The following is a 12277-nucleotide window of genomic DNA, read 5'->3' as shown; positions in this document are numbered from 1 at the left end:
AAGAAGAGGGGTGACGTGATCAAATTTCTTTGTTTTCATTATAAGTTTAATTGAGGCATTTTGAATGATCTGCAAACGTCTAATTTCTTTTTGAGCTAAAGCATTGCAATAATCAATTTTTGAGATAACCAGGGAATGAATTAGAATGTTAAGAGACTTTGGACATAGAAATTTAGATAGTGAACGGATTTGATGAAGTCTGTAAAAGGTAGATTTGACAATATTACTAATGTGATTGTGGTAAGTTAGTTTATCATCAAAGACAACCCTTAAGATTTTGATATTATTTATTAATTGTAAAGTAGTACCCTTAATAGAAATTGGAAAAGAAACTTTGGAACTGTCTTTCCAAGGAAAAAACATGACGTTTGATTTATTAACATTAAGGGCTAATCTGTTGCATCGAGCCACTGGTGAATCTCCTCAAGTTTCCTATTAATTGCTATTGTTTCCGAGGGGTTGGTGGGGTCAAGTGGATGTAAAAGCTGAATGTCATCTGCATAAGCGAATGCGGTAAAGTCAATGGCTTGGCAGAGGGTCATAAGCGGTGCAAGAAAAATATTAAACAAAAGTGGTGAAAGAATGGACCCCTGTGGTATACCATATGTTACTGAAAAACTTTCGGAAGTTGTATTGTTGAAAGATACAGTTGAAGTGCAATTTTCGAAATAAGATTTAAACCAAAGGAGAACCTGATCTGTAATACCTATCAACTGTAATCTATCTATAAGAAGGTTGTGGTCGATCGTATCAAATGCAGATGAGAGATCAAGGAAGATCAAAAGGACAGATGTATGATGATCTAGAAAGTAATGTATGGAAGTGGACAGGCCAATCAGCGAATGTTCAGTAGAATGATACTGTCTAAAGCCTGTTTGGTTTGGATGTAAAATGTTCGTTTTTTCTATGAACTCAGATACTTGATTAAATACCACCTTCTCAGTCAACTTTGCCAAGAAGGGGATATTGGCCTGTAATTGGATTTTTCCTCAGAACTAATTTTTTGGTCCTTGATAATGGGACGAATGACTGTTTCCTTCCATGCTTTAGGCATTACACTTTTTTGAAGACTTTCATGAATTAGTGTAAGGATGAAAGGACCGAAAATGGTAAAATAACGCTTGAGAATGAAAGGGGAGATTGAATCAACTTGAGAGCCCTTGGTATTAATGGTTTTGATAAGGGATTCAATCTCCAGTAGATTAAATTGAGAGCATTTTGAAGATAATGAGAATCTTGAATCAGTTTGATCCTGATCTGATATGGAGTGCAGATTCATAGTAAGATTTTTTCTAATATTATTAACCTTCTCTATAAAGTAGGTAGCAAGTTCCTGGGCAGTGGGCAGGGTATTAGTTATCTGATTTTGTTTTTTGGTAATTGATTTTAGAATAGAGTAGAGCGCAGAGATGTTTTTGGCTTTCAAAATTAGACCCGAGTAGTATTTCATTTTTGCCTGATTTATTTTTAGTTCATATAGATTAGAATGTTCTTTATATTTTTCAAGGTTGATCTGGGTCTTATCTTTTCTCCACCTACGTTCTAGGGATCGAAGCTGTTTTTAATAAGAACAAGATCTACCGTAAACCAATATTATTATTATTAAGACTTAGCCAAAAGGAAAGATTTATAAACTATAAAGAGTTTTACCTCATGCAAAATTGTCATTTGTTTAATAAGACATTAACTATTTTTTTCTGAGGCCCTCCAAGTATCTACAAATCCAAAATGTAAGGGTTTGAGTTTGAGACTATTACTCTACATAGAAAAGAGAAAACACATTTAGGCCCCCTTTTATCAAGCTGTGTTAGGGTTTTTTTTTTATTGAAGGTCACTGTGGTAAAAGCTTCGACACTCATAGAATTCCTATGAGCGTCAGAGCTTTTTACCCCAGAGACTCATGATAAAAAAACCCTAATGCAGCTTGCTAAAAGGGGCCTTAATGCAACAGTCCATCATTTACAGCACTCCTAGTTTCCTCTATGATACAACTGTGAAACAGTTTTGTGCTGTGAAACAGTTTTGTGCTGTGAAACAGTTTTGTGCATATATTTAAATAAGAAACATTCATAGCAAACATGCTCAAAACATTTACAGATGCCCCAGAATTCTTCCACCTTGCAAGCTGACCCAGGCACTCTCTCCATCCCCTCCCTGTACACCAGTGGTTAAAATTTGCTGTTTTATTTGTAAAATTTTGGGAAACTGCTATTAGATTAGTATGACTCTGCTAATAATATTATTAAGTTGCTTTCATAACCAAAGAACATGTAATTTTAATATAGTACAATTATGAAAAATCTTTTAAATATTAAGAAGCTCATAATAAAAAAAAAAGTTTAAAAAGTGGCCTAAATCGGTACTTGGATGATCAAAAAGCCAGATCGTCCAAGTACTGATAATCAAAGCTGGTTTTAGATGTATCTAAAACCAGCTTAGGCCTTTCCCCTGCCTCTAAACGCCTAGAGCGAAAAGAGGCGTTTTTAGAGGAGGGGAAAGGGCGGGAGGTGGTCGGGAGCTAGGCCGACCAAGACTTAGTAGTACAGCAGGTATAACCAAGTTTTAACAGGTTGCCTAGTCGGCACTTATGCGTTTTGACTTAGACCAAGTTAAAACAGGTATAAGTGCCGAAAAAGGGCCGCTGCAATCAGTTCAGCGGCCCCGGCAACCTGCATGCCCCCCAGTGGAACGATTGCGGCAAGAGAGATGCCTCATCTCCCCTGCCGTGATCCTCCCCCTCCAAAGTGCTGCGGATCAGGGGGGGACTCCTCACCCTCCCAATCCGATACGGGCAGGAGGGAGCCCAACCCCTCCTGCCTTGACGACCCCCCACCCCCCGATCCGATACGGGCAGGAGAGATCACACGGCCCTCCTGCCCATGACTCACCCTCCCTCACGATCGCCACCCAAACCCCCAATCGGCCCCCCCAACCGGCGGGCCTTAGAGCCTGATTGGGCCAGGTGCCTAAGGCCCCACCCACAGGAGGGGCCTTAGGTGCCTGAGCCAACCTGAATTGTCCCAGTTGCCTTAGGCCCCTCCTGTGGGCGGGGCCTTAGGCACATGGGCTGGGTTGGTCCCATGTGCTTAAGATCCCACCCACAGGAGGGGCGGGGCCTTAGGCGCCTGGCCCAATCAGGCCCTAAGGCCCGTCATTCAGCAGATGGCGGGCCTGCCGGGTGGATGGGCTTGGGACCCAACTGATTTTAGGTAAGGGGTGTTTTGGTGGGGTGTCACGGGGTCGCAGGTTGGGGGGGGGCGATTGTGGGGGCAGATCGGGGATTCGGGGGGCGGTCGTGGGGGGGTGCATTGTGGGCAGGAAGGCCTGGGATCCCTCCTGGCCGTATCGGATTGGGGGTCACTGGGGCAGGAGAGGCTGGTCTCCCTCCTGCCCGTATCAGATCAGGGAGATGGGGGGGTCGCTGGGGCAGGAGGGGTTGGGCTCCCTCCTGCCTGTATCGGTTCGGTGGGGGAGGCGGATCGCAGCAGGACAACTTGAGCATCTCTCCTGCCACGGGTTGCGGAGAATGGAGGTGGGCCGATCGCCATTGTGGCAGGGGAGATCGTTACGGGGGGGGGGGGGGATTCTGTAACCGGTTACAGAATCCAGCTTTTAGGCAAAGGACTGGCCCCTCCTTCGCCTAAAAAGGTCTGGTTTTGGGCGTTTCGTGCTTAGGCTGTTTTGGGGTTGATAATGTGTTGTAAGTGTAGATGTAGTGGTGGTATGGCCGTTTAAACTGCTGAACGTAGAGGTAGGCCATTCTCAAAAAAAACCCCAAAAACCCTCATTTTGGACTTTTTTTTTTTGAGAATGGACATTTTCTCTGCTTCTATTTTCAGCATTTAGGGCCTTGGCCAAAAGGGAACTTAGATTTTTTTTTTTAATTATGCCCCTCTAAGCAGCCAAGTGTGGAACATGCTATCTACCAGCAGAAATAAGATCTTGTCCGTCCTAGTCTCTTTTGAAACGTCTGAAGTTTTATTTATTTTATAATATTGGTTTTTTTTGTTTTACTTTTTCTGTCACAGCTCCTACTATTTGGAATTCCCTTCCATTGCACATTAGAGCAGAACAAAATTTAGATAAATTTAAGGGCAATTTAAAATGTTTTCTTTTTAAAGATGCTTATGAGTAATTCACCATTTGGACTGTTCATCATTTTTAACCTACCCCCTTCCCTTCCTCGATGTTATTTCCTTTTTTGTTCTCTTTTCTTTAATAATGGAGTTCTCACCCCTTTCCTCTTGTTTTATATCTCACCCGAAGTTATGTTAGTAGATCTGTACTAAGCCATATTTGTTTTAATATTAATTCCCCCATTTATTTTAATGTACAACGCTTTGAATTCTATGTTTAGCACTTAATCAAAACTTTAATAAACTATGGGCTCCTTTTACTAACGTGTGCTAGTGTTTTTAGCGCGCGCTAACCACGTGCTAAATGAAAAATACTAACGCTAGCTCTATGGAGGCGTTAGCGTTTAGTGCGTGTATTATTGTATTATTATTATTTTTTTAAATATTATTATATTTTATGTTACCCATTATTAATAATTAATTCTATGTTATATTTGTACTATTTAGGACCCCTGACGAAGGTGTGTCCGAAACACGGACCGTGTCGGGTCCCTTGATTGGTAATTGGTAAAAGGGTTTGCATATTATTTTTTGCATATCATTTTTTGTCATTAATAAAATTAGCCTACGTCTTGTACATATCTGCAGTTTTGTTTTGTTTGCTTTCGGTTGTTTTTTCTGCAGTTTTAGGTTGGAACTCCTTTTTGTTCTTTTGCTTCGTGCGATATTGTAGCACACGCTAAAACCGCTAGCACACCTAAGTAAAAGGAGCCCTATATGTAGTTCAGGAGAGATGTTGTCCCCTTCCCTGATGTAAACCTGTTCTGAATCTATGTTTAGGGACAGAAGCAGGCTATAGATACCCATTATCATTATTAAACTGGGATACACCTGACAAATGATGCATTCATGTGCAACACACTGCTTATATAACCACCATGGACCTGGTCTGACACAGTATAACACTTCTTAGTTAAAATGCAAACATGCTCTGCATTCACAAAAACTGTCTCCCTCCAGCAATAGGTACAGATCAGAAGTAGGGCATTTCTCCATGGAAGTCACTACACAAAATAAATATTCTGATTTTCATGTCTCTGAGCAATAGAAACATAAATCTCTCCACTACTAGGTACAAGAAGTCAAGCTCAACATGTTCTGCAACACTGGAGAAAAAACTCCCAGAATACATTTCCTCTTGTACTAAGCAAAATACAAAGACATCTGGGATGTAAATTTCCCAAAACTAACATTCCAGTTAATAAACTGAAAATAAAAGCATTCTATTACCTTTATTAAATGCATAGATGTTCCATCAATAAGTAATTCCTACTAAACACAACTGTGCTACTCAGCAGTGACCCCCTATAAGTCAGGAGTCAAAAGACAAATCTTAGAACATAAAAAAGCACTGCTGAGTCAAACCAAGATCTCATCTCAGCCCAACAGCCTGTCTCTGGCAATGGCCAATCCAGATCACAAGTACACAGCAGATCTTAAAAAGTGCACTTTAAATTTCTCACAGCTCATTTTAAGGAACAAAGGATGACTTAACAAAATAACATAAGAGTTGTCATACTGTGACAGACTGAAGGTCCATCAAACCCAATATTCTGTTTCTCTAACAGTGGCCAACCCAGGTCCAAGTATTGGCCAGATGCAAGCAAATTTTCTCTCATGTGAGCAACAACTTCTAAAAAGATTTTTCCAAGTGAGCAAGAAGTTCTACAAACCCCCAAATTTTCCAGATTTGCAAGCATTTTTTGTGAGCAACTATGTAAAATCTGTGAGTGATGCTTCTAAAATATATGAACGATTGCTCACATGCTCTACTTAGAGGGAACATAGGTCACAAGTATCTGGCAAGATTCCAAAGAATAAAACATATTTTATGCTGCTTATCCTAGGAATAAGCAGTGAATTACCTGGCCAATAATTTATCAACTTTTCCTCAAAGAACTTATCCAGATCTCTCTTGAACCCCACTATGTTAGCTGTCAATGTGTATCTGAAACGGAAACAATTCTTTAAGACACGCACTGTCTCAAATTCACTACACAATAGGCAAGCATCACACAAATGTCTGTGCAAAAACGATTCCACTTTCACTGAACACTGAAATACGCTGCCTAGACACCAGCATCAAGCACAAGGTCATTCTGCTGAACATGTAGCACTTACTAGTATCTAAGCTCAGTGTGTACATACCTCTTAGGCTGAAAATGATGCGACATACTAAGGACTCTGCAGGGTTACATGGCCATGTCTTGTCACTTACTCTCTAAGTCCGAGATGATAAGGTTGTCATGAAGTTTGACTGCTCGATGCTGCTCCACTTCATCTTCCAGTTCAAAGATGGTCTCTTTCATGTCACTGCGCTCTGTCTCCTTCTCGTCAAGCTCTGTACGCACCTTCTCTAGTTCCAGGGTCAGTTCTTCCAACTGCTTTTTTGCATCTTCTCGGAATATTCGATACTCATTCTCCACCTACAATACAGCAGAGATGAATGTTTACACATCTGAACTAGAAACAAACATTCTTGCGTCTCAAGTAGTATCACCACAGGAGCAGACACTTTCAGACTCCTGATCTGCCACTTAGTTCATGACAGTACTCTCTCTCCCCATCCCTGTCTAGCCACAAGCCTTTATAATACACTCCCCATCCCCCTCCGTATTTGTGGGGGTTAGGGGCAGAGCTGGCCCGCGAATAAGGAAAATTTGCGAATAACATTTGGCCGGACTCTGACCCACCCCCGGATCTTATCTGGTGGTCTAGTGGTGACATGGGGCAGGAGCGATCTTCCTACACTCACAGGAACTCACAGCATGGGTGCACAGCATGGCTCTGCACGGGGCAGGAGTGTAGGAAGATCACTCCTGCCCGGCGTCACCGCTAGACCACCAGGTAAGGTCCGTGCTCCTGGGACGGCTGCTCGCCTCCTCCTCCTCTGATCATCCCCCCTCCTCCTCCGATCGCCCCCCTCCTTGCACCGATCCAAGTCCCAGGGCCGGTTCTGGTCGATGCGGGCTGCCTCCGAGTGATTCTCTAGGGGGGCCTAGGAAAAAAATTGCGAATACTCGAAACCGTGAATGCCGAAACCATGGATAGGGAGAGGGGAAGTGTAATCTTAACAATCACCAATGCTAGTGTGGCTCTTGCTCAAACAGCTAGACTCTCAGATTCCCACAGCCTTTTTGGACAGAATCCCACTGCTGCCGCCACCACCACAACCACACATCTAGCCAACATTAGGTACACATAGCCGGTCATCAGACCCAGCTAAGCAAACACCTACATTTTTGGCTAGGCATTCTAGTTATTATAGTACTCACAGAAAGCCAGGCAGACCCAATTTTTTAAATGTACTTTATTGGCAATGATGGAATACATATAAGCTAAAATGATGCTTTGTGGTTGCCTGAGTTTCCACTAGGACTTCCATTTTAATGACAAATCTACCAATTAGCGTTACCTGTTAAGTTTTCTTTCCTTGAGTTTCACCAGACCAGTCCAAAACTATGGGTTGTGCCTGCAGACCAGCAAATGGAGACAGTTGTGAATCCCATCCTAAAAGGGCTCCCTGCAGATATAGAGCCTTTTAGTATTTCAATAACAAAGTAATGGTGACTATGAAAGTCTTTGTAGAAATCCACCTTTTCTCCCAAATCCCAAATAAACTTGCAAAAAAATTTCATGCTTTCTTTTTTTTTAACCAGAAATAGTAAGAAAACTATCAACCTAAACATTCATTAAAAAAAAACAGGGTGGGAAGCTGATCTGGTCTGGTGGAACTCAAGGAAAGAAAATTAGCAGGTAAAACTAAGAGGGTCTTTTACTAAGGCATGTTAACTGATTTAGCACGCCCATTATATTCTATGGACGCGTTTGTGCATGCTAAATCAGCTAGCACTCCTTAGTAAAAGACCCCCTAAATTCCTTATTGTCTCCACCAGATCAGTCCAGAATCTTAAGATGGGTGGGAACAAGCAACTCTTTGCTCCCAAAAACAGGCCTGTTTTTGAAGCCTATAATGTTTCATAGAAGTACACAGAAAGGACCCAAGTTGCCATTCTATAAATATCATCTGGTGCTACTGTGTACAACTCTGCCCAACAGGTAGCTTTACCTTATGGAATGCTAAGACCTTGAGGAACTTGCTAACCCACTAAAATAAAAACAGAAAGATCATATCTTTAATATACATTGCAATAGTGGATTTGAAGTCACCTGATCCTTTATTGCTCCCACAATACAGGACAATCTGTCTAAAAAATAATTTGGTATTTCCAAGTAGCGCATTAAAACTGAAAGGAAGCTCCACAATCTTCTCTGCAAAAGGAGGCAAGATTGTGAAATTGATATAAATGAAATACAGAAATTAGTGAAAAATATATGTATTATGACTGAATGTAAAATGGATCTCTACAAGACAAGGTTTCTAACTCCAAAATTCTGCAAGCTGAAGAAATAGCTAGAAAAAAATACTGTTTACAAGGTAAGATCTTTAAGAGTTAGGTTTTTTTAAGGGTTTACCTAGAAAAGGGGTAAGCAATTCCGATCCTCGAGAGCCACAGGCAGGTCAGGTTTTCAGAATATCCACAATAAATGCTTGGGATTATTATCGATGACAAACTATTGTATCACGATCATATTAGTAATGTTGTCAAATGCTGTTTTTACCGCTTGTATTTGATCCGTTCTATGTCCAAGTTTTTGGAACCTAAATCATTAAATATTTTAATACATTCACTTGTTATTGCTAAGCTCGATTATTGCAATTCACTATTTTTAAATATCACTCAAAAGGAAAAGAAACGTTTACAAATAATTCAAAATTCCGCTGTTAAAATCATCCACAACGGAAAAAAATTCGATCACGTAACTCCCTTTTTGATTGATTCGCATTGGCTCCCCGTTAATCACCGTATAACCTATAAAATCCTGTTTCTAGTGTTTAACATTGTCCACAAATGAACCTCAATTTATAAACCGGATGCTCATTCCATATAATACGTCACGCTCTCTCCGTTCCACAGCTCAAAGGCTGTTATCGGTCCCTTCTTTAAAAGTTATTGGTACTAGACGCCATGACATATATTCAGTAATGGCCCCTCAGACCTGGAATAACCTACCACAACATATAAGAGAAGAAAAAGATCTTAATAGATTTAAAAACAATCTGAAAACTTTCCTTTTTAGAGACGCTTTTAATCTTTAAATGACTTATAACTAACGTACCAAACACCATTTATATATTTAAAAAAATAAATTTTTTTACCTTTCCTCATGTACCTTCCATTCATGGCTTCTTTCTTTTCTTTTTTTAAATGAAAAACATTAACTTTGTAACTTTCTCCCTTTTTCCTTATGTTCTCAAGTTTGTCTATATGTCTGTCTGTCTAACCCATTTTAAGTTGTACGTTAAATTGTATGTTTATTTTATATTTAATTGTAACTCGCTTAGTAAATTATATATAAGCGATTATCAAATTTGAATAAAACTTGAAACTTGATAAGATGGATTTGCATGCACTGCCTCCTTGAGATGCAAATCTATCTCATATATATTCATTGTGGATATAATGAAAACCTGACCTCCTGTGGCTCTCAAGGACTGGAATTGCCTACCCCTGACCTAGAGCTCTTAGAACCCATCCCCCTTTTACCAAGACCAACAGTGCAGGTTGGGTCAGTAAATGCTCTGATGACCATAGGAATTAAATGACCATCAGAACTTTTGCCACGTGGCACTTGGCCACACGACTTAGTAAAAAGGGACCTAAGTTAAGAGTCCATTCAGGACAAGTAGGTTTCAATAGGGGGCTTATACACATTTTGCCTTTTAAAAATTATTTAGTGCTCGGGAGGAGCTGCCAAAGAAGTGTCTCCAAATAATCTCAAAAGAAAGCCAGAGTCACTATTTGAACCTTTAGGGTTCCTGCTGCCTTTGCTATGACCTTATTGGAGAAATTATAAAATATGAGCCACAAACAAAGTAGAAACCTGCCTGAACATTACAATTCAAAGAGTCTCCAAACCCTCACATAAGCAACCGAGGAACACTTTCTAGCCTGGAGAAGATTGAAATAACTGAACCTGAATTACCACGGCTTCTCAGGTGCGTCCTTTTTAAACACTATGCCATAAGACAAAAGGGAGCCAGATTTGCCATTATTAACAGACCTATATTAGTAGTTTCTTTGCATGGCAAAGCCACAGTAAAGCACTGACATCGAGTCGAATTAGGTCTGCATACCAGGGTCTTTTGGGGTAGTTTGGTGCCACTAGGATTACTCAACTGAAGTGAGATGCTCTCTTGAATTATGCAACCCAACATTGGCAGGATTCGTAGTCATAGTGGATCCTGGATCAACACATGCTTCTTCCTGAAGCCATGCCCCTTCCAGTAAAATCGGGGAACTCTGCGGAGTCTTAGAAGTGATGTTTTTGATTGTGTACCCATATAACTACCCTGGAAGCAGGTTTTTTTTTTTTTTGCTTTTTATTTTTTTAACTGAATGCTTGACAAGTGGCAGTGCTACTTTATGGTGAACAGATAAGTTTTCATATGTAAAGTGGACTTACTGAATATATTTGAATAAATGTATGTTTTAGTGTGAAACAATTTTTATTGATGACTGTGCATGGCATTATGATATTAAAGCATATTCAAACAATACAGTGGTAATCATCATCATTTTTTCAGTAACTCCTCGCTTCTTATTATTATGAACAGCTTACACAGGACATTACCTTAAGATCATTCTCAAATTATATGCAACACCCATAGCTTAAACATTATCATTCCAATGAAATGTCCGAAACACCTGCTGCTATACACATGTGTAGTTAAAAATCAAAACAAAACACCTTATCCCCCAACTATTCCCCTACCCCACTCCACAAAGCTTGTCCTTTGGTCAAGAACTAATCCACGTATTCTATTCCCCCTTTCAAACAGTCAGAACTCATTTAATAAGAGGCTACGACCTCTCCAATGTAGAATCTGCAAAAACGGTTCCCACACCTTCATAAAGATGACTTTCCCTTGCGGGAACCCTTGGCATCCTTCACCTCCCAACAAGCCAAGTTGTGAAGTTCAGCGCGGCATCCTTCATCTCCCAGCAAGCCAAGTTGTGAAGTTTAGCACACCAATGCAAAAATTTGGGAGGATCATAAGAAGTCCAGTACTGTAAAATGCTCATGTGAGCCACCACACACACCTTGCGACAGAACATCCTGGATGCCTTGGCCATGTATCCATAAGCCCCTGGTAGATCCAACACCAGTTGTTCCACAGTACTTTGTATTTCGGTCATAAGCATTCATCTCAAACTGCAATATATCTTTCCAATTTAGCTGAATTTTGTTACAAAACCAAAACATGTGCCCAAAAGTTCCTTCAGCCTGCCCACATTTAAGGCACTGAGCAGTTGAGAGACCCCCCCCCCCCCCCCCAATAATGAAGTTGTTTTTAAGCAAGAATAACCTGGTACATAACCCTGTAATAGCATTTCTGCAAAGCAGTACTGCGTGTCAACTCTGGGAAGCCATAGATATTAGCTATCATGTTCCAAGACCCCAAAGGCAGATGTAATTCCAATTCCAATTCCTACCCCCTATTATATTGACCCATCTCTTTGCAAGGTAATAGCTTGGTGAATGCTTTATAGCTATTCCTTCTCAGTATCTGCCCTGAAAAATTTACACAATTGCACTCCCATATGTTTACCCAACTGCTCCTGATCTAAGGTGCCAAATAGTGTTTAAGTTATCTTTGGGACAGTGCTGTGAACAAGGCTGCCCTGTGAACTTCAATAAGATAAGTTGCTCTGCATTTCATATTCTGCTCTTTTCACTGGTTTTCAGCATTATATCTGCTTGATTTCTCTTCTCATCCCTGTTTCTTACTAAAAAAAAAAAAAAAAAAGCACAAAAAAAATAAACCCTTCTCTTTCCTCTGTTAAATCTTATTTCCTCTTTCTCTTTCCCTTCATAGGAATAAGGGTAAGACTTATAGTCCCACCAACCCCCAGGGACCACTATTCATATATAGAGACCCATATAATCAGGACTACTCAAATCAAGTCACTTCACAACCAATCAAGATGACCTTTATTCTATGCAATCACTGTGGTGCTTTAATTCCAAGACATACTGTTTGGAGGCTTAAGGCTTGCCCCATCTGTCTTCAACTT

General features: G+C 40.4%; 1 protein-coding gene across 10 annotated transcripts in view; it reads right to left on the bottom strand.

The window, feature by feature from the left end:
* Positions 1-12277, bottom strand: part of SPECC1L (sperm antigen with calponin homology and coiled-coil domains 1 like) — a 170460-nt gene that overhangs the window by 99076 nt on the left and 59107 nt on the right. For all 10 annotated transcript variants that reach the window (XM_033954779.1, XM_033954788.1, XM_033954783.1 and 7 more), the window contains one exon: positions 6355-6562. In XM_033954779.1, the coding sequence (XP_033810670.1) occupies positions 6355-6562 (208 nt within the window). The remainder of the gene's footprint in view (positions 1-6354; positions 6563-12277) is intronic.

The sequence above is a fragment of the Geotrypetes seraphini genome, chromosome 8 (genome assembly GCF_902459505.1).
Source record: "Geotrypetes seraphini chromosome 8, aGeoSer1.1, whole genome shotgun sequence".
NCBI classification, from domain to species: Eukaryota; Metazoa; Chordata; class Amphibia; order Gymnophiona; family Dermophiidae; genus Geotrypetes; species Geotrypetes seraphini.
The sequence above is the reverse complement of the archived record's forward strand: the minus strand, read 5'-3'. Positions and strand labels throughout refer to the sequence as shown.